Source organism: Salvelinus fontinalis, chromosome 37, assembly GCF_029448725.1.
Source record: "Salvelinus fontinalis isolate EN_2023a chromosome 37, ASM2944872v1, whole genome shotgun sequence".
NCBI classification, from domain to species: Eukaryota; Metazoa; Chordata; class Actinopteri; order Salmoniformes; family Salmonidae; genus Salvelinus; species Salvelinus fontinalis.
In genome coordinates this window covers 28,911,884-28,934,311 of record NC_074701.1, presented here as the reverse complement: position 1 = coordinate 28,934,311, position 22,428 = coordinate 28,911,884, and the positions used below count along the sequence as shown (strand labels likewise).

General features: G+C 45.5%; 2 protein-coding genes across 4 annotated transcripts in view; one reads left to right on the top strand and one right to left on the bottom strand.

Moving 5' to 3' along the window:
* Positions 1 to 8,911, bottom strand: part of LOC129836480 (rho guanine nucleotide exchange factor 33-like) — a 28,318-nt gene extending 19,407 nt beyond the window's left edge. Inside the window, exons 1-2 of one of the 2 annotated variants that reach the window (XM_055902742.1) lie at positions 8,829 to 8,911; positions 7,656 to 8,424 (exon numbers count right to left, since the gene is read on the bottom strand). The gene's annotated coding sequence lies outside the window, so the exon portion shown is untranslated. Of the gene's footprint in view, positions 1 to 7,655 lie in introns of both variants that reach the window. The other variant, XM_055902741.1, reaches the window with a different exon arrangement.
* Positions 8,912 to 8,919: 8 nt separating this feature from the next.
* LOC129836478 (putative ATP-dependent RNA helicase DHX57) lies at positions 8,920 to 22,006 on the top strand. 2 transcript variants are annotated; one of them, XM_055902727.1, is made up of 24 exons: positions 8,920 to 9,007; positions 9,633 to 9,701; positions 9,854 to 10,084; positions 10,258 to 10,590; positions 11,017 to 11,208; positions 11,396 to 12,599; positions 12,841 to 12,962; positions 13,191 to 13,386; positions 15,013 to 15,137; positions 15,306 to 15,439; positions 17,074 to 17,128; positions 17,226 to 17,443; positions 17,568 to 17,684; positions 17,864 to 17,960; positions 18,107 to 18,280; positions 18,558 to 18,758; positions 19,032 to 19,308; positions 19,579 to 19,674; positions 19,944 to 20,027; positions 20,128 to 20,265; positions 20,388 to 20,462; positions 20,545 to 20,679; positions 20,797 to 20,997; positions 21,186 to 22,006. In XM_055902727.1, exons 3-24 carry the CDS (start codon positions 9,891 to 9,893, stop codon positions 21,327 to 21,329), a joined length of 4,512 nt encoding a protein of 1,503 aa, XP_055758702.1. In that variant the 5' UTR covers positions 8,920 to 9,007; positions 9,633 to 9,701; positions 9,854 to 9,890; the 3' UTR covers positions 21,330 to 22,006. The 2 variants fall into 2 exon arrangements, with proteins under 2 accessions (XP_055758702.1, XP_055758703.1); XM_055902728.1 differs by lacking the exon at positions 8,920 to 9,007 and adding an exon at positions 9,019 to 9,519.
* The last annotated feature ends 422 nt before the right edge of the window (positions 22,007 to 22,428 follow it).

The following is a 22,428-nucleotide window of genomic DNA, read 5'->3' as shown; positions in this document are numbered from 1 at the left end:
AGCTCAAAAAAAAATTCTCAGATGGATTCTCCTAGGGTTTTTGCCTGCTATATCAGCTCTGTTATACTCACAGACATTATTTTAACAGTTTTGGAAACTTTAGAGTGTTTTCTATCCAATACTACCAATTATATGCATATCCTAACTTCTGGGCCTGAGTAACAGGCAGTTTACTTTGAGCACCTCATTCATCCAAACTTCAGAATACTGCCCCCTATCCATAAGAAGTTTAAGAAAACGTTCCATAAAAACCACAAGAAACTTGAATAATGTTCAGAGAACATTTTACGAATGTTATTTAAAAGCATATACGTTGAACAAAAATATAAATGCAACATGAAGCAATTTCAAAGATTTTACTGAGTTTACAGCTCATATAAGGAAATCAGTCAATTGAAATGAATTCATTAGGCCCTAATCCAGGGTTAATCCCCTGGGACCCCAAGGGGTGCAAGTTTTGGTTTTTGCCTTAGCACTACACAGCTGATTCAAATAATCAACTAATCATCAAGCTTTGATCATTTGAATCAGCTGTGTAGTGGTAGGGCAAAAACCAAAAAGTGCACCCCTTGGGGTCCCAGGGACAGAGTTTGAGAAACGCTGCCCTAATCTATGGATGTCACATCACTGGGAAAACAGATATGCTTCTGTTGGTCACAGATACACTATATATACAAAAGTATGTGGACACGCCTTCAAATTAGTGGATTCAGCTATTTCGGCCAATATACAATCGAGCACCGAGCCATGCAATCTCCATAGACAAACATTGGCAGTAGAATGGCCTTACTGAAGAGCTCAATGACTCTCAATGTGGCACCGTCATAGGATGCCACCTTTCCAACAAGACAGTTCATAACATTTCTGCCCTGCTAGAGCTTTCCCGACCACCTGTTTTGAGCCCAACATTTTCAGAAAGAAAATACATACAAATTGCCTGTATTGCATGTCACATATCAGTTTGCAAACAATGTAAAAAATAAATATATTTCAGTTAGTAAAGCTGCATACAAACATGGTCTCTTTTTGCTTTCTTGAGAAAGGCAGCTCCAAAATACAAGTGTTTCAGCCTAGCTCAGTGCTTTCTGTGGTGGTGGGGCAGCCAGTGGAAAATACGCAGGGGTTGGTAATGTTCTCTAGTTGCACCGTGATTGGATCAGTGTTCTGTCACTCATGGGGACACTTCGTCACCTCCAAATCTAAGGGTAGAACTTCATAGAGTTACATTAGAAGTACCCATCCATGGACTTATCATGTCAACATCATACTTTCAAAATCTTAGCAGTCATCATCATGAATCAAGTTGACAATCTACTGGCAAATTATTTTTAATCCTTGTCATATGAAGAGAAATAATGAAGAGAAATTATACATAAAACGTATCGGTGCTCATCGGCCATTGGACATAAACATTACACAACAAGTTGGAAATCGCAAATTCAACAATGAGTGGTTTGGAAGGAATCAGTGGCTAACTGTAAGAATTGCAAAGCAATCATGAATAGCCTGCTATTCAGTGGAGTGGGTGTGTGGTCTCTATTCTGGGTTTAAGGGTCTCTTTTCCAAGCTTAAAATTATAAACATTGGCCATGCTGTCAATCCAGTATGCATGATTTCTGCTACGCTCAAAACAACTGTTAACTCGGAACTGGGATATCTGACCTCAGTGATTTCAAGACACCTGGGAACTCTGGGAAAAAACTAGCTCCGACTGGGAAAATACATTTTGAACGGTCATCAAACTCGACTTGTAGGTCAGGAACCCGGGCCTCTTTCTAGAGCTACGACCTGAAGATCACTGACGTCATCATGATTCAACCTTGTTTTTTTTTTGAGTTTCCAGTTGTCTTGAAAGCACCATAAATCCAGAGAATACCAGAATTTGATGACAAAATTTGCCCACGAAGGACCGCCGCACCACCTTCCTGTTCAAGTGAGCACAGCACAAGGTGAGTCCATAAATGTCTTGTATGCTGCTGCATAAATTATGTAATATGCCAGGGAGATGTGTATACTGTAGCTAAGAAAGTAATACTAAGTGTATGTATGTTGTGTAGTAAGCTGCCTCTCCCTAATAATTTGGTATATTTCCCCTCTTACATGTAGCCTATAACCTGTTAAAGACAAATGTAATAATCAAATATTGTAAGAGCTTTCATTGTCTGCTTATATGCCCCCTTTATTTATCCTACGGTTCTGACTTGGTGTACAGGTAGAACACTGTAAGAACGGCCCATGTTCTGAATTCTGTCGCTGTAAATTTCAAAAGTGCTGAACAAATAGTTATATTGACTACGTCCGTCCTAACTCTCTCATTAATGTCTTAATCGAAATTACGGATTGCCTCTTATCCGCTTGTCATCTCCTTATGCCATAGTTTGTACATCTCAATTGTCAGTAGAAACCACAAGTCAGCCATATCAGCTATGTTTTTTTAAAAGGCAGTAAATGAGGCTGAATTAACTGTTATGCTGCCAGACAAGGCTCTGCTGATCGCCAGGTGTAGCAGTGGTAATCTGCTGTTGGGACAGCTTTATGTAGGCCTTAACAGTTTGTGGGCACCGTTTGTCACCGTTATAGTGCAATTAATGTATTGTTTAGTGTTGTGTAGTGGCTTTGCTGGCATGCATCCCCAATTGTTTTTGTTTGTTTGCCCCACCAAGATTAACATGCTAAAATCGCCACTGGGTAGGCCACACAAACTCACAGAACAGAACCGCCGAGTGCTGAAGCGTATAACCGTCTGTAAACGATTGCTACACTCACTACCAAGTTCCAAATTGCCTCTGGAAGCAACGTCATCACAAGAACTGCTCATCGGGAGCTTCATGAAATGGGTTTCCATTGCCGAGCTGCCTCACACAAACCTAAGATCACCATGCACAATGCCAAGTGTCGGCTGAAGTGGTGTAAAGCGCACTGCCATTGGACTCTGGAACAGTGGAAACGCATTCTCTGCAGTGATGAATCACACTTCACCATCTGGCAGTCCAACAGACAAATCTGGTTTTGGCGGATGCCAGGAGAACGCTACCTGCCCCAATGCATAGTGCCAACTGTAAAGTTTGATGGAGGAAGGAATAATGGTCTGGAGCTGTTTTCATGGTTCGGGCTAGGCCCCTTAGTTCCAGTGAAGGGAAATCTTAATGCTACAGCATACAATGACATTCTAGACGATTCTGTGCTTCAAACTTTGTGGCAAAAGTCTGGGAAAGGCCCTTTCCCGTTTCAGCATGACAATGCCCCCGTGCACAAAGCGAGGTCCATACAGAAATGGTTTGTTGAGATTGGTGTGGAAGAACTTGACTGGCTTGCACAGAGCCCTGATCTCAACCCCATCGAAAACCTTTGGCATGAATTGGAACGCAGATCTTCCAACATCTAGTGGAAAGCCTTCCCAGAAGAGTGGAGGCTGTTGTAGCAGCAAGGGGGGGGGGGGGGGGGGGGGGGGGGGGACAACTCTATATTAATGCCCATGATAGTTGGAATGAAATGTTCGACAAGGTGGTGTCCACATACTTTTGGTCATGTAGCGTACCTTATAAAAAAGTTAAGGGCATGGATCAGAAAACCAGTCAGTATCTGGTGTGACCACCATTTGCATCATGTAGTGCGACACATCTCCTTCGCATGGAGTTGATCAGGCTGTTGATTGTGGCCTGTGGAATGTTGTCCCACTCATCTTCAATGGCTGTGAGTAGTTGCTGGATATGGGCAGGAACTGGAAAATGCTGTTGTCCACATCGATCCAGAGCATCCAAAACACGCTCAATGGGTGACATGTCTGGTGAGTATGCAGGCCATGGATGATCTGGGATATTTACAATTTCCAGGATATCAATAAAATGCAATTGTGTGAAACCAAAAACATACATTCCCACAACTTCCAAGGAACCAAATGTGCTAGTGTCACGATCGTGTGGGGGATTGACGGACCAAAACGCAGCAGTTGGAAAATAAGCCATCTTCTTTTATTTTAAAAGATGACAAAAATAAACACGAAACACTTTAACAAAACGAACAAAACAACAGTGACGCTACAAACGTTGTGCACATACATACAGGCTACAAACGTTCTACATAGACAATTACTCACAACCAATGAGAGCCTATGGCTACCCTAAATAAGGCTCCCAATCAGAGACAACCGAAATCAGCTGTCTCTAATTGGGAACTCATTCAGGTAACCATAGACTCTCCTAGATAACTAAACATACATAGACAACGCTAGACATCTACACTCAACACAAACCCATATACTACACCCCATAACCCCTTTACCATATAAACACCCAAAACCAACAAAACATAAACATTCCCCATGTCACACCCTGACCTAACTAAAATAATAAAGAAAACAAAGAATACTAAGGCCAGGGCGTGACAGCTAGCTGGTTGTTTTCCAAGAAATCAGGGAGTTTTGTGTGTTGCCCCTCCTTATGTAACATAGCCTTGTTACCAGTGTCACAAGTTCTTGCCTTGTGCTTGGAAGGCTGCAGCACAGGACCACTGGGGATGAAAAGCTAGTTCAGACGCTCAACAAGAGATGCGTGTTTCAATGAAGGTCACACTATTCCCACAAATCAAGGCCTTCCTGTGAACAATGTTCTCATTCTTTGTGTGTTTGTGGAGTGCTGTTCTCACTCACCCTGATAAGCGTATGGAGGTATGGGAATGTTCTCCTCCGATCTGATACGATGGATGGGTGATGCAGTACATGTGCCATAATACCTCCCACCCCTCCAACCACAAACAACCCCCAGCCCTCCCCTCCACACCCATATCAACAGACCCAGGCACTCCAAGCTAGCTGAAAGGGGGAAGGACCAACATTCGTGAACTTAAGCGTAGGCAAAGTCATATCCAGTCCTCTTTCTCTGAGAAAGGCCCAGCCAGAAACAATTTAACTCCAAACTCCAAAATAAAAGGAAACAAAGTTATCTATGCTCTCTCAGCAGAGGTTTGAGGATTTACTGAAGACAATTATAGGCATAACCAACACACGTGTTATTGAGAAATTCGTCACATAACTGAATTTGGCGAACAAAGTTAACACCAAATGCAGACATTAAGCATAGACACTGTATACATGGTATACATTCTACCACACTTTACTGTGTCATGGTAAATGGTGGGAGTAAAAATACATTCTTGTTGGCATTCCAGAAACAGAATATTCATTGATGGATTCCTCCACTGATCTAGGTTACTTTGCTGATTATAAACAGTTAAAGCTGCAATATATAACTTTTTGGGCGACCTGGCCAAATTCACATAGAAATATGAGTTATAGATCTGTCATTCGCATTGAAAGCAAGTCTGATAAGTGGTAGATCTGTTCTGTGTGCACTATTTCTAAGCTTCCCGTTCTTAAGTTTAGTATTTGCTTCTTTTACTTTCGGTTTTGTACACCAGTTTCAAACCGCTGAAAATACAACATTTTTGGTTATGGAAAAGTTATTTCACAGCGGTTTAGAAGGCACAATGATTCTCTACACAATGACTGCTTGTTTTGTCATGAAAACTGAAACTAGGCGAACTATTAGAATTTTAGCAACAAGGAAATGGCGGAGAGATGTATGCATTGTGCATCATTAAAAGATTGCAGTAGTGGAAAAAGCTCTATATACTGTAGCATTGGTTAACTGAGGCTTACACAGACACACTGACTGTGTTTCATCACCTCTAATGAGGACTTTTGGCTGTGTGACTCAAAGTAAGAGAAATGTCTCATTCATTGCATGGTGCCCTGAGGCATTTACCACACCGTCATATACTCACTGACTACTTCAGTCTTTGCTACAGGCAGAAATCTTGAAGAGACCATGAAGAGACTCATTGCAGGAGTTTTATGGGAAGAACAAGGACATTGTATGTGCCGTTTTATTAGGTGCCTTTAAAATCTCCCTCTCACTGGAGTCTAATTTTGTTATTTTGAATATGTGTTATGTATATGAATATGTGTTTTGAATATGTGTTAAGTTGAAAGTTTCCATACACCTTAGCCAAAAACTCAGTTTTTCACAATTCCTGACATTTAATCCTAGTAAAAATTCCCTGTCTTAAGTCAGTTAGGATCACCACTTTATTTTAATAATGTGAAATGTCAGAATAATAGTAGAGAGAATAATTTATTTCAGCTTTATTTCTTTCATCACATTCCCAGTGGGTCAGAAGTTTACATAAACTCAATTAGTATTTGGTAGCATTGCCTTTAAATTGTTTAACTTGGTCAAACGTTTCAGGTAGCCGTCCACAAGCTTCCCATAATAAGTTGGGTGAATTTTGGCCCATTCCTCCTGACAGAGCTGGTGTAACTGAGTCAGGTTTGTAGGCCTCCTTGCTCGCACATGCCTTTTTCAGTTCTGCCCACAAATGTTCTATAGGATTGAGGTAAGGGCTTTGTGATGGCTACTACAATACCTTGACTTTGTTGTCCTTAAGCCATTTTGCCACAACTTTGGAAGTATACTTGGGGTCATTGTCCATTTGGAAGACCTATTTGCGACCAAGCTTTAACTTCCTGACTGATGGCTTGAGATGTTGCTTCAATATATCCACATAATTTTCCATCCTCATGATGCCATCTATTTTGTGAAGTGCACCAGTCCCTCCTGCAGCAAAGCACCCCTACAACATGATGCTGCCACCCCTGTGCTTCACGGTTGGGATGGTGTTCTTCGGCTTGCAAGCCTCCCCCTTTTTCCTGCAAACATAACGATGGTCATTATGGCCAAACAGCTCTATTTGTTTCATCAGACCAGAGGACATTTGTCCAAAAAGTACGATCTTTGTCCCCATGTGCAGTTGCAAACCGTAGTCTGGCTTTTTATGGCGTTTTTGGAGCAGTGGCTTCTTTCTCGCTGAGTGGCCTTTCAGATGTCGCTAAAGGACTCGTTTTACTGTGGCTATAGATACTTTTGTACCTGTTTCCTCCAGCATCTTCACAAGGTCCTTTGCTGTTGTTCTGGGATTGGTTTGCACTTTTCGCACCAAAGTACATTCATCTCTAGGAGACAGAACACGTCTCCTTCCTGAGTGGTATGACGGCTGCGTGGTGTTTATACTTGCGTACTATTGGTTGTACAGATGAACGTGGTACCTTCAGAAGTTTGGAAATTGCTCCCAAGGATGAACCAGACTTGTGGAGGTCTACAATTTCTTTTCCTGAGGTCTTGGCGGATTTCTTTTGATTTTCCCATGATGTCAAGCAAAGAGACACTGAGTTTGAAGGTAGGCCTTGAAATACATCCACAGGTACACCTCCAATTGACTTAAAATTATGTCAATTAGTATATCAAAAGCTTCTAATGCCATGACGTAATTTTCTGGAATTTTCCAAGTTGTTTAAAGGCACAGTCAACTTAGTGCATGTAAACTTCTGACCCACTGGAATTGTGATACGGTGAATTTTAAGTGAAATAATCTGTCTGTTAACAATTGTTGGAAAAATGAATGGTGTCATGCACAAAGTAGATTTCCCAACCGACTTGCCAAAACTATAGTTTGTTAACAAGAAATTTGTGGAGTGTTTGAAAAACAAGTTTTAATGACTCCAACCTAAGTGTATGTAAACTTACGACTTTAACTGTATATTCAATAAATGCTCATAAAATGTAAGAAATAAAGGATGAATTAGAGTTATGTTATCTCACATCATGTCATGGGTTACATGTTGAGTTTAAGTTTCAAGCCAGGAGCTGCCTTGTTGTGGATGCCTCCAGTCCAAACAAGTCTCTGAGAATCTGTGAACTTCCCATCACCCTCCAACCTAGTCAAAAACAACAAATAGAGCCATAGTTAGCCATAGGCCTAGCCTAACATTCACTTCTAGCCTATATCTACATATGACAGGAAAAAGTGAACATGCTAAAGTCATGGGTTTACCTGTTCTTGCTTCTGCAATATTTGGTCCCATCAGGGAATCTGTATGTCCCAGTGCCGTGGTACAAGTCCCCTTCATACATTGCCCCAGAGGGATGCTCCAGAGTCCCTCTGCCTTCATATTGAATAGAGGGAGCACTGTCCACTCACAGCAAAGTACCCACCCTGAAACCATGTTTGCCTATGCCACTCCTCAACACATATTCCTCTGTGGACCTGCAGCACTCACCTTCTGGTGATGACAGCCCACAATGTAGCTGGTTATAACACGTGGTTCTAACAGTTCGAATCAAAAATCTAATGTTACTGTGTCAATATGATATGATGACTTCCCATATCTGTCACCATTCTGGAAAATATAGGATACTTTCAAACTGCGTTCCTCTGAAATGAAATATATGATTGGAGTTCAAAACATAAGCTGATACATAGGATAATAGTTGGCCTAAAGCACAAAAATGTACAATATTTAGGATATACATAGGATGGTCTGTGAAGTCTGGTCTTTACCTTTGCTTTCTGTGGCCTTTCCTTTCTTCTCTGCAGGAAAAACACTTAATTAATAATGACATTATAAGGAACAGAGTGAATGGAATGGCATCAAACCATGTGGTTGATGTATTTGATACCATCCTGCTTATTCTTCTACAGCCATTACCACGATCCCATCCTCCCCAATTAAAGTGCCACCAACCTCCTGTGGTAGCTAGATAGCTAACTAGCCAGTAAAACTTAACTCCACGATGTACTTCACATCAACTGACCGTCAAGTACACAGTGGAGTTTTACTTGGCTAGCAACTCACCTGACATTTTTGTGATGCTTTGACAAGTTACTTAATGTTGAGTCATTAGCTGGCTTGCTAACTTTAGCTGTCTGTCTGGCTGTGAAGCCAGTCTACACATTTGGGATGTGTTGCTAGTTCAAACATGACTATATCTTACTCTCTTTTTACGTGCTGGTCCAGCTGATTTTGTTGCGCTCTACACTTCCGTAAACGTTATGTTACCATGGCAACTCTAAAGTTATACAACTCTCACCGGAAAAAAAACTTTGACCTCTGATTCATTAACCAATGAGAGAGAAGCTGAATTTGCCGGTGAACCGATCAGCTTTGTGTCAGGTTTGTACATGTTCTTCGGTCTCTGGCTAAATAACCTGTTATTTGTTTCTCTTATGTATTTTTTTCCTCGACCGTTCGTAGATAGTACGTTTTTTTAAAGGAAAAGCTTTTACTAAATGTCCTCTTGCCCATAAAGAAATAAACAATGTGTTCTACCGACCTACCGGTAGCTAGGCCAACTATTTAGCTAGCTAACGTTAACATAGCATGGCTACTGACTAGCCATCTTCAGTACAAGCTGACTGTTAAGTGTACTGTTGAGTCATTCGAATCAATTATCTCGTTTGCCCACAACCCATTGCGTTTTATGAACTAAACACGATGTAAACGTGTTTTGTCAGCCAGAAAGAACAACTTTAGCTACCCGGTTCTCCCTTTTAAGGCACCGTCACTGTGCCTTGTATAATTATGGCCACCAGCGCCGTATGTGTCATTGAACTAAAAACTGAAGCCCAGAGTAGGAAGTGAAGTCAGCAACTGCAAAACAACCGAGTGCTACAGTAATACAAGAAGTATGTCCGGCGCATAATAACATAGTTACCTGACAATGTGTTATGCTATTGAATAGTCAAAGGCTCGTTGCAAACTACATCTGGTATTAGACTGCATCTCTCTCTCTATACAGGTCGACTACAGTATCTTCCTCTCATTCAGCACAGGTCAGAAGCAGGTGTCAAATGCCATTGCATTGAAGGTATGTGTGGTGACTATGCACTTAGTTTTGTGTTGACCTTATTCATGAAATAGACACACATTTTAACTCAAGATGCTTGCCAACCCTGAGCAGGGTTGACACCACAGCACTAATAATGTACCTCTTGATTTGTCTGCTTTTGTTCTCTTCAGGTGTGATTGTACTTTGGATTACAGAAAGAGACGTGAAATGAGTGGAAGAAGGAGGGGGCAGCCCAACAGAGGTGGAGGGCGATTTAACAAGCCCAGAGGAGGAGGAGGGAGAGGAAGAGGAGGAGGAGGAGGAGGAGGGGGAGGAGGAGGTGGAGGTGGAAAGGCAGCTAGTGGTGGCTGGGATGACGGTGATGATTTCAGCCTTGATTTTGGACCCAGTCGCTCAACCAGGTACAGTGTAATTACATTTACATTTTAGTAATTTAGCCAACACTCTTATCCTGAGCATTCTTCTTAAGATAATTAGTTAGCTACTAGAGTAGTCATGCTTGCTCTGATCCTTTGAAATGTGGAATAAGCCTGAATAATTAACTTATTTCTCATCTCTCTTTCTCTATCCACAGGCCCACCTCGGGCAGAGGAAGGGGTGGGAGCAGCCGGGGCAGCGGGGGTAGCAGCAGAGGTAGAGGAGGAAGGGGAAGGAGCACTGGTGGTGGGAGGGGTAGAGGTGGCGGAGATAGGGGTAGGGGAAAGGTTAATGGTAGGGGTTTACCCAAGTCCCTAATTAGTGAGAGACCTCGGCCTAGGCTGCTGGATGAAGACAGGCCTCGCCTCAGGCCTGAGATGATGGGTAACATGCCCATGCAGAAGATCTTCATGACAAATGAGAACCAGGAGCAGGTGAAAGAGCTGCTGAGAGAGCTGCAGACCCAGGACTACGACGACGAGCCATATGAGTGAGTTCTCAAAACATACTGTGAGAGACTGTCCACTGGGGTGCCTTTTAGAACACTGGGGTGCCTTTTAGAACACTGGGGTGCCTTTTAGAACACTGGGATGCCTTTTAGAACACTGGGGTGCCTTTTAGAACACTGGGGTGCCTTTTAGAACACTGGGGTGCCTTTAGAACACTCCTTTAGGATACTGGGGTGCCTTTAGGACACTGGGGTGCCTTTAGGACACTGGGGTGCCTTTAGGACACTGGGGTGCCTTTAGAACACTGGGGGACTGTATAATATTAGAATAATTGGTTTGTCTTCAGGGATGGTGTTTCCTTCTCGGCAGAGATTTGTTTAGTTGTACTGGGATGTATCAGGTGTCACCTTGTTGACCCGAATAGACTAATAACATCATGTGATCTTAACCCACCTGTCCTTTCTCAGTGAAGAAGATGAGTATGAGGAAGAGGAGGAGTATGATGAGCTGGATTACCGGGAGGAAGGGCAGTTCTGGAACACCCATGATGAGCCTGTTGAGAGTGCAGAGAGCCCCGTCTATGATCCTGACTCTGAGGATGAACGGCGGCCCACTCCCGAAGCAGTCATAGGACTGTTTGCCATAGGAAAGCTCTGCAGGTATCAACACCACTTAGATTCAGACTTAACCTTCTGTACCCATCTCTGCTCTAATGATATGTCAGGGTGGGATATTTAGTGACATTTTTTAAATTGTTTATGAAGGGGGTTGCTTCCAGTCATTTTGATGAATGTGTCATGTCTTGATGTGTCGTTTCTAACATCCCTCCCTCGGCGTTGTGTGTAGGTATGGTTTCGACCGGGAGCGCAGCAAGCAGGCCCTGGAGGCAGGTGTTGGGGAGGTGGGAGCCACCATGGAACAGCTGCTCCTCCAGGTCTTCTCCGAGCGCTACGGCCCCAAAGCTGTCTCCCCCGATGGCCTCCAAGGGGCGCCCATGGACGAGTGCCTCACCCAGAGACAGGAGGAGGCCTTGGCCCTCACCGCAATCTACGGCGACCGCTTCACCGAGCGCATCGCCAACAGCGTTTGGACTGTCACTTTGGACCCTGACTTCCTAGCCGACATTGCAGGAGGAAAACAAAACGCATCTGCTCGCACCGACGACTCCGTTCAAATTAGGGACGTCTGCAGCTTCTACCTAAAGGGTGCCGGCTGCAAGTTTGGAGCTAAGTGCAAGTATAAGCACCAGATGCCCACCAAGGGAACAGCTTCGGGCCCTCAAGACCCCGTGGGAGCCAGCCAACCTGGGTTCAGCAGCTACTCCTCTCCAGAGTATGAGCTGGAGGTCCGCTTCCCTAAAGGGAACCGCTACCCCTTCCAGGCCCCTGTCGTAGCCTTCAGCACTAACGATGAGACCATAGGGGCCGCAGCCAGGCTGAGTGTCACAGAACATCTGTTCGGGGAGGCCTTGGCTGCAGCGAAGGAGGGGGAGCCCGTGGTCTACACCCTGATCACTTGCTGTGAGGACGAGGCCACCATGAAGGAGCTGCTGTCAGTCACGCATCATAAATACAGCTCCCTGCCCCCTGTGGTAGTGGCTCCACCCCCTGCTGCTGTTGCCATGACGAAGAGCAAGAGTGGGAGGAGCAACACGGCATTACATGTGGAGAGCAAGAGTAGTACGAACACCAACAGAACTACCCTAACTAACAGCACCGCCAACAGCAGAACTGCCCCAACTAACAACAGCACCGCCAACAGCAGAACTGCCCCAACTAACAACAGCACCGCCAACAGCAGAACTGCCCCAACTAACAACAGCACCGCCAACAGCAGAACTGCCCCGACTAACAGAACAAGCAGCCACAGGATACAGCAGGCCACAGAAGACTTGGAGGAGGAGGAGGATGATGATGAGGAAGAAGTAGTGGTTCCTGAGACCGAGAGCTATGTCAACCTGAGGAAGAAGATGGTGAAGAGACATGAAGAGAGGACAGGGAGCCAGCAAAAGGAGAACGCCAAACTGTGTCGAGAGTTCAGGACAAAACAGGTAGAGTAGAGAATGTACTTCATTCTGGGCTGTTACTACAGTACAAGAGGGACATGTAAACAGCCTGTCTTATGCTATTTAGCTCCATCTATTGGTGGTATGGGAGACTTGCGATTCATCAGTCCTGTCCAATACTAGTCATGGCCATATCCATACGCCTGAAAACATGTAGTCATGAAAAAGTGAATGTCTGTTCTGTTTTCTCCATCTAATCCCCTGTTGCTGTTCCTTTCTCTGCCAGTCATCCAGGCGCTTCACCTCCATGTTGCAGCAGAGACAGAAGCTGCCTGCTTGGAATGAGAAGGAGAACATCCTGGACCTGTTGGACAACTGCCAGGTGCTGGTGGTCAGTGGCATGACTGGGTGAGTCAGTGACAGGCCTGAGTACACTGCAGCACAGCACACTGTGGCCAATATGGAATATTTCTAGGACCATTTTCAGTATTTGCATCAATCTGGAAAGTAAAATCTAATAATTAGTTATAGACAATTGTTTGTGTGGAATGCCACAGATGTTACTAGAGATGTTGCATTTTCCAGTATTCTGTGTTTGTTGTTAATATCTGGTGTCTTTGTGGTGGTCTTGTACAGGTGTGGTAAGACCACCCAGATCCCTCAGTTCATTCTGGATGCATCTCTGAGTGGGCCTACTGACCAGGTGGCTAACATCATCTGCACCCAGCCCCGCCGTATCTCTGCCATCTCCGTGGCTGAGAGGGTGGCACAGGAGCGGGCAGAACGCCTCGGTAACTCAGTGGGCTACCAGATCCGCCTGGAGACCGTCAGGGTCAGTGGAACTCAATGTTGTTCACATGCATAACCTTGTATTCTAGTTAAAGCAGTTTAAAAAAAATACTTGAATTACACTTGCTACCTCTCTCCCATATTCCCCCCTATATCTCTCATATCCCCCCTCTCCCTTTCTCATATCCCCCCCTTTCCCTCTCTCATATCTCCCCCTCTTTCTCATATCCCCCCTCTATCTCTCATTTCCCCCCTAACTCTCTCTCTCATATTTCCCCCCCATCTCTCTCTCTCATATTTCCCCCCCATCTCTCTCTCTCATATTTCCCCCCCCATCTCTCTCTCTCATATTTTCCCCCCATTTCTCTCTCTCATATTTCCCCCCCATCTCTCTCTCTCATATTTTCCCCCCCATCTCTCTCTCTCATATTTTCCCCCCCATCTCTCTCTCTCATATTTTCCCCTCATCTCTCTCTCTCATATTTTCCCCCCATCTCTCTCTCTCATATGTTCCCCCCATCTCTCTCTCTCATATTTTTCCCCCCATCTCTCTCTCTCATATTTTTTCCCCCCACCTCTCTCTGTCATATTTTTCCCCCCACCTCTGTCATGTGTATTCCCCCCCCAACTCTCTCTGTCATGTGTATTCCCCCCCTCTCTCTGTCATGTGTATTCCCCCCCCAACTCTCTCTGTCATGTGTATTCCCCCCCCCAACTCTCTCTGTCATGTGTATTCCCCCCCCAACTCTCTCTGTCATGTGTTTTCCCCCCCCCCAACTCTCTCTGTCATGTGTATTCCCCCCCCCCCAACTCTCTCTGTCATGTGTATTTCCCCCCCCTACTCTCTGTCGTGTATATTTCCCCCCCCTACTCTCTCTGTCGTGTATATTTCCCCCCCCCCAACTCTCTCTGTCGTGTATATTTCCCCCCCCCCCCAACTCTCTCTGTCGTGTATATTTCCCCCCCCAACTCTCTCTGTCGTGTATATTCCCCCCCCCCCCAACTCTCTCTGTCGTGTATATTTCCCCCCCCCCCAACTCTCTCTGTCGTGTATATTTTTTCCCCCCCAACTCTCTCTGTCGTGTATATTTTTTCCCCCCCAACTCTCTCTGTCGTGTATATTTTCTCCCCCCCAACTCTCTCTGTCGTGTATATTTTTCCCCCCCAACTCTCTCTGTCGTGTATATTTTTCCCCCCCAACTCTCTCTGTCGTGTATATTTTTCCCCCCCAACTCTCTCTGTCGTATTTCCCCCCCCAACTCTCTCTGTCGTATTTCCCCCCCCAACTCTCTCTGTCGTATTTCCCCCCCAACTCTCTCTGTCGTATTTCCCCCCCCAACTCTCTCTCTCGTATTTCCCCCCCCATCTCTCTCTCTCGTATTTCCCCCCCACCTCTCTCTCTGTCATATTTTTCCCCCCCAACTCTCTCTGTCATATTCCCCCCCCAACTCTCTCTCTCTCATATTTCCCCCCCCTCTCTCTCATATTTCCCCCCCCCTCTCTCTCTCTCTCTCATATTTTTCCCCCCCTCTCTCTCATATTTTTCCCCCCCAACTCTCTCTCTCTCATACCCCCCCTTCTCTCTCTCTCATATTTTTCCCCCTCTCTCTCTCTCTCTCTCTCTCTCTTTTCCCCCATGTGTGTGTCTGTGTGTGTCTCTCTCCCTCAGTCTGCGGCCACCAGGCTGCTGTACTGCACCACAGGAGTTCTACTGAGGAGGCTGGAGGGGGAGGCAGACCTCACAGGGATCTCTCATGTCATAGTGGATGAGGTGCATGAGCGCACAGAAGAGAGGTGAGATATCGAACACATACACACTGTGAGATACTTATTATTATGCATAAGCACGAAAGCTAACAGCATACAGACTCGCTCACTATTGTGCTAGTAGCCTCCCCGTGCTTTTGACCACTGTCTCTTTCGCTCTCGCTCTCTCGCTTTCCTTCCGTCCCTCTCCCTCAGTGACTTCCTCCTGTTGGTGTTGAAGGATCTGATGGTCCAGCGACCAGACCTGAAGATCATTCTGATGAGTGCCACCCTCAACGCTGACCTCTTCTCCCAGTACTACAACAACTGTAACACCATCCACATACCAGGTACTGATGCACACCATTTACCACAGCACACACCGTCCACATACCAGGTACTGATACACACCATTTACCACAGCACACACCGTCCACATACCAGGTACTGATACACACCATTTACCACAGCACACACCGTCCACATACCAGGTACTGATACACACCATTTACCACAGCACACACCGTCCACATACCAGGTACTGATACACACCATTTACCACAGCACACACCGTCCACATACCAGGTACTGATACACACCATTTACCACAGCACACACCGTCCACATACCAGGTACTGATACACACCCTCTACCACAGCACACACCGTCCACATACCAGGTACTGATACACACCCTCTACCACAGCACACACCGTCCACATACCAGGTACTGATACACACCCTCTACCACAGCACACACCGTCCACATACCAGGTACTGATACACACCCTCTACCACAGCACACACCGTCCACATACCAGGTACTGATACACACCCTCTACCACAGCACACTCGTCCACATCCTTGAAGACTCAAATCAAATCTTATTTGTCACATACACATGGTTAGCAGATGTTAATGCGAGTGTAGCGAAATCCTTGTGCTTCTAGTTCCAACAATGCAGTAATATCCAACGAGTAATATAACCAAACAATTTCACAACTACCTTATACACACAAGTGTAAAGCTGCTGCGCCTTCTTCATCACTCTGTCTGTGTGGTTGGACCATTTCAGTTTGTCTGTGATGTGTACGCCGAGGAACTTAACTTTCTACCCTCTCCACTACTGTCCCGTCGATGTGGATAGGGGGATGCTCCCTATGCTGTTTCCTGAAGTCCACGATCATCTCCTTTGTTTTGTTGACGTTGAGTGTGAGGTTATTCTTGGTAAGAGGAACAATGGTGGCCATGTTGAAGCATGTGGGAACAGCAGACTGGAATAAGGATTGATTGAATATGTCCGTAAACACACCAGACAGCTGTTCTGCGCATGCTCTGAGGACGCAGCTGGGGATGCCGTCTGGGCCTGCAGCCTTGTGAGGGTTGACGCGTTTAAATGTTTTACTCACGTCGGCTGCAGTGAAGGAGAGCCCGCAGGTTTGATAGTGGGCCGTGTCAGTGGCACTGTTGTCCTTAAAGCGAGCAAAGAAGTTGTTTAGTCTGTCTGGGAGCAAGACATCCTGGTCAGCGACGGGGCTGGTTTTCCTTTTATAGTCCGTGATTGACTGTAGAACATGCCACATACTTCTTGTGTCTGAGCAGTTGAATTGTGACTCTACTTTGTCTCTATAGCTGGTTTGATTGCCTTGCGGCGGGAATAGCTACACTGTTTGTATTCAGTCATGTTTCCGGTCACCTTGCCCTGACTAAAAGCAGTGGTTTGCACTTTCAGTTTTGCTGGAATTCTGCCATCAATCCACGGTTTCTGGTTTGGGAATGTTTTAATAGACGCTGTGGGTACGACATCGCCGATGCACTTGCTAATAAACCCGCTCACCGAATCAGCGTCTTCATCAATGTTGTTGTTCACTGCAATGTGGAACATATCACAGTCCACGACTCTTAGCGTATTTAGGGCAAGGTGTATAACAAAGTGTATAGTTAGACCAGTCAGTAGTTACGTCACGATCTCTTGTGTTTCCCAGGACGCACTTTCCCTGTCGACCAGTTTTTCCTGGAAGATGCAATTGCCAAAACACGGTAAATATCGCACTCCCAAACCTGAAATATTTTACCAGAAACACAAGGTGTTGTTTCTGTTCTTCAGGTTTGTTTGTACATTCTACTCTCCTCCCAGGTATGTGATTGAGGATGGCAGTCCGTTCATGCGCTCGGGCGGGGGAAAGGACAAGTCCTCATCAGGCAGTAAGGGGGTCAGAGGGGGGGCCAAAGACCCCGTGGACCAACTGGGAGACGACATGTGGTCCTTCATGAACCTCCAGAAAAAAGACTTCATTAAAGACTCCATCCCTGACCAGCAGCTCAGCCTGCAGGAACTCACTGTCCGATACAAAGGTTTCTGATCTCCCCTCTGCCAAATACACCACACTGTCTGAAATGGAACCCTATTCCCTATATAGCGCACTGCTACTTTGTCTGGGAGGAGAATGTTAATCAGGATGTTTTTGTTTGTTTAAAGACACCAAGAAATCTGTCTTGAAGACCATATCTGCCATGGACCTGGATAAGATCAACATGGACCTGGTGGAGAGTGTGCTGGAGTATATTGTGGACGGGGACCACAGCTACCCTCCAGGTGAGCGAGCACTACAGACAGAATTATTACTAGGAATGACAGATGGATAGTTGCACAGTAAAGGTGTAGCAATATGATTTCAATTGAGTTAACATTTGGCCATGCAGTTATGCAGTACCTGTGTGTTAATACTCAATACTCCTGTACCAACACAACCTTCCCTGTCCTGCTCTGTCCAGGTGCTGTGTTGGTATTCATGCCGGGCCTGGCTGAGATTAAGACTCTTTATGAGCAGCTCCAGTCCAACAGGATGTTCAACAACCGGAACAGAGCCAGGTAAGGAAATACATGGACCACTGTACTGGATGAGATTCTGATTTGTGTGAGATTGTGATGGGTTTAGGTTTTCTACAGGTGTGTTTGTGGTACAGCTGTAGATGGGTTATGTTTGTTGTGGATATAGTTGTGTGTGTGTGTCCCAGGTGTGTGGTGTACCCGCTCCACTCGTCCCTGTCTAATGAGGAGCAGCAGGCTGTGTTCAAGCGTCCACCAGAGGGCGTCACAAAGATCATCATCTCCACCAACATCGCTGAGACCTCCGTTACCATCGACGACGTGGTCTACGTGGTAGACTCAGGCAAGATGAAGGAGAAGAGGTACTATAACCTCTGACCTCTAAACCCTCTGATGTCTTTGCAGACAGGGGGCTGTGTTCCAATACGCTCAACTGGTTTCCTTTACAGTCAAATTCTAATGAGAGCACATTGGATAATTTAAACTCTTTTAATGGGTACAACTCATATATTCTCTATACTAACCTCTTGTAAGGAGGGGACCAAGTACTTGATAACTGTGCCTGTGAGGATGCTTATAAAACACATTGGACCAGATGGTATGTGAGTGTTATTTCGCTGACTCAGTCTGTCCCCTCAGTTACGACGCCTCTAAGAGCATGGAGAGCCTGGAGGAGTCGTGGGTGTCCCGTGCCAACGCCCTACAGAGGAGAGGGCGAGCGGGCCGCGTGGCCTCAGGGGTGTGCTTCCATCTCTTCACCAGCCACTGCTTCCAACACCAGCTGGCAGAGCAGCAACTGCCAGAGATCCAGAGAGTCCCCTTGGAGCAGCTCTGCCTCAGGTAATCAGAGCAGAACAGGATTCATGTCCCCTAACTACAGCACTGTGCCTCTCGTGGCGCTCTCAACTGACCAATTAGGTGTTATTTATTCATGTACTGTCTCATGTAGATCCTTATTTAACCACTGACAGTCATTCATTTGAACCTTCCCTGCATTTTCAATGTAGGAACTCATGATGTGTTGTCACCAATGTAAACATTTTCACTTGGAGATTTCCCAAATGCCCTCTTTCTCCAACTCCATCTGTCTTTATCCCCACTTCCACCTCTCAGGATTAAGATCCTGGATGTGTTTGCGGAGCGGCCATTGGATTCTGTGTTCTCTCGGCTCATTGAGCCCCCGGCCATGGGCAGTCTGGATGCGGCCAAGCAGCGTTTGCAGGACCTGGGGGCTCTGACTGCCGACGAGAAGCTCACCCCTCTGGGCTATCACCTGGCCTGTCTGCCTGTGGATGTCCGCATTGGCAAACTCATGCTGTTTGGTGCCATCTTTCGCTGCCTGGACCCTGCCCTCACCATCGCTGCCAGCCTGGCCTTCAAATCCCCCTTCGTAAGCCACCTCTAACTACCATTTGTGGCTCTGAGCCTACCAATGGTCTTGGGAATGAGTAGAAACGTTAACTGAAAAGAAAGGAGCAATAATTAAGAATTGTCGCTGAAGTGTGAACTCCTGTGATTCACTCTGTGAGTGTTGAAAAGGAAAGAAAACATTTGTTTTTCACAGTCGCAAGTCTCTCTCCTGTGTTCTCACCCCTCTCCTGTGTCCTCTCCTGCTTCCTTCTTTCTCTCCTCTCCTGCGGTGTGTTCTTACTGTGGCCAGGTGTCTCCTTGGGATAAGAGGGAGGAGGCCAATGAGAAGAAGCTGAATTATGCCCTGGCCAACAGTGACCATCTGGCCCTGCTGCAGGCATACAAGGTGCTGTGCTGTACATACTGGATAGACCTGAACCACTCCACTGTGTATCCTCTAACCATGTCATCCATATTGACATTCCATAACACTCACTCAATACTGAAATGTTAGCTGAACCAGCTATGGAAAAATTGCGTTTATCTTGAGAAACAGATGAACAGGTTCTGAGTGGCAATGCAATATTTAGAACCATCTAAATCACAGAGTAGCTATACATAGGATTTGCAGTGGATATGTCACTGTCTAAGGTAATATGTGTTGCCGTTGCACAGGGCTGGTGTGGTGCAGCCAAAAACGGGAATCAGGCCGGGTTTCAGTACTGCAGAGAGAACTTCCTGTCTAGCCGGGGCTTACAGGTGAGACACTCTTCTGTGGCATCGTCTCCTGACAGGTGGCATTACTACCATGTTTTGTACAGTACTTGCAAGAGTCTGAGATGTGCTTTTTGGTGTGCAGGAGATAGCCAGTCTGAAGAGGCAGTTTACAGAGCTGCTGTCTGACATTGGCTTCGTCAAGGAGGGACTGAAGGCTAGAGTCATTGAGAGAATGGCTGCCAAAGGGACTGATGGTATAATGGAGGCTACGGGCCGTGAGGTAGGATGTTTTATTGAGAAATATATATCTAAGACATCTCCATTATATAAATCCTGCATTGCTATATAAAATCTGTTCATAAATCATTAAGTGAATAATTTCACCCTTTAACTCTTGGACAGGCCAACCTCAACTCTGACAACATCAGGTTGATGTCTGCCATGCTCTGTGCTGCCCTGTATCCCAATGTAGTACAGGTGAGCCTTCACCCATCCAGCATGATCAACAGCTCAGTCCTTGTATGTGTACCTGAGCTAAGCCAGTGTTTCCCTGTGCTAGGTGAGGTCTCCCCATGAGAAGTTCAAGCAGACCAGTAAAGGAGCGGTGAAGATGCAGCCCAAAGCAGACGAGTTGCGCTACATGACCAAGAATGACGGCTGTGTCCACGTACACCCCTCCTCCGTCAACTACACGGTAACACACAGCCTCATGAATAAAGTACAGAGACAACCACTAGTCTTTTACAGTAACTAAACAACCACACAATAGATACCATGTTAGTTTGTGTGTGCCTGTGTGTGGTGGTTTCAGGTGCGCCACTACGACAGCCCCTACCTGGTGTACCATGAGAAGGTGAAGACAAGCCGTGTGTTCATCAGAGACTGCAGCATGGTGTCGGTGTACCCCTTGGTGCTGTTTGGGGGGGGACAGGTCAACGTGGAGCTGCAGAAGGGAGAGTTCGTCATCTCCCTGGACGACGGCTGGATCCGGTTCGCCGCAGCATCGCACCAGGTCAGCTGATTGGTTATCACTCTCAGAATGACCATTTAAGATCCTGACCTGGCTACCTGGCCCCTAGTTATAGCCTGGTCAGTTCACGTGTTCAGGGCAGGGGGAACTGGGCCATTATAATGAGTAATAAGCTCTTCGTCAATCAGCTCTGTGTTCCTGACGGCAGTATCTTCTGTGTGTGGCTGCAGGTGGCAGAGCTGGTGAAGGAGCTGCGCTGGGAGCTGGACCAGCTCCTTGAAGATAAGATCAGAAACCCCAGCATGGACCTGTGTACTTGTCCGAGAGGCTCCCGTATCATCCACATGATCGTCAAGCTCATCACCACCCAGTAAACCACCCGGCTCCCCTCCATTACACACCCAGCACTTGTCTTTAGATCAATACTTTGCTCCCCACCTCCAGTCTTACAGTACATTGGATCAAGTCTTATTGGTGGTAGCATTGCAATGATACAAGTGCTGCTGAACAAGCATACAGAACTCACTGTTTTTGCTGTCATAGGAAGTGCAATAGATTTGGCAGAGTTGATTGTTAAATTTGAACTGAATTGCTAAAAAGGTCATTTAACTGAAATGGTAATTTGCCATTGATTGTGTATATATATTTTGGCCACATTTCCTGTATATATGGGAAACTCAAGTTGCGTTTTATTATAGGTTGTGCCTTTCTTGCACACAACTAAAAATAGCATTTGAGTCCATATTGGATTCCCGTACTGAAAATGGTTGCACATTTATGCTTTTGTGTGTATTTAGATATAACTAATGCATGATTGACTGAAATGTAAATAGAGCTCTAAGAGCTTCTGCATTATTGTCTTTCTGTACATTTATATAGATAAAATTAACACGCTGATGTAAAAATCATGCCATCACTATTAAAAGGGCTCATTGAAATGTAGACAATTTGGTAAAAAGCTGCCAAAGAATTTATAAACAATGTCTCATCAGCTTCAGTGACTAACTTTAGTCTGATGAATATTACAACTGAAAATAAATCAAAAAAATAAGTTGTGTGGGTGAATTTATGTAGTCCTTTTTAGTTGTTCAATTGTTTAAGCACAATCACGTTGTAGGCATTGTGAAGTCTTCCACTTTATATCTACATTTTGCTGTATTAAAAGTTGACACATTTTTAAAGGCACAATGCTGTCAGACTTGATTTTCCCTGTGATTTTGTATATTTTCACACTGAGGTTGGAATAACCAGCTAAGACACAGCTTATTGTTGGCCAAGGCTCTGACACTGCCAACCTCTGAGGCAATAGCATTGACGCCTTTTGTGCTGAATGTCAAAAAGGCGATGACTGCAGCTGTAGATGGTACAGATCCATTTCTGTCTCCCGGACACCATCCACTGTACATGTTGCTGCTTCAGTTCCAGACCTAAAACATGCATTTAGAGACCCTGAAAAGACAAGTGAGGAGTCTG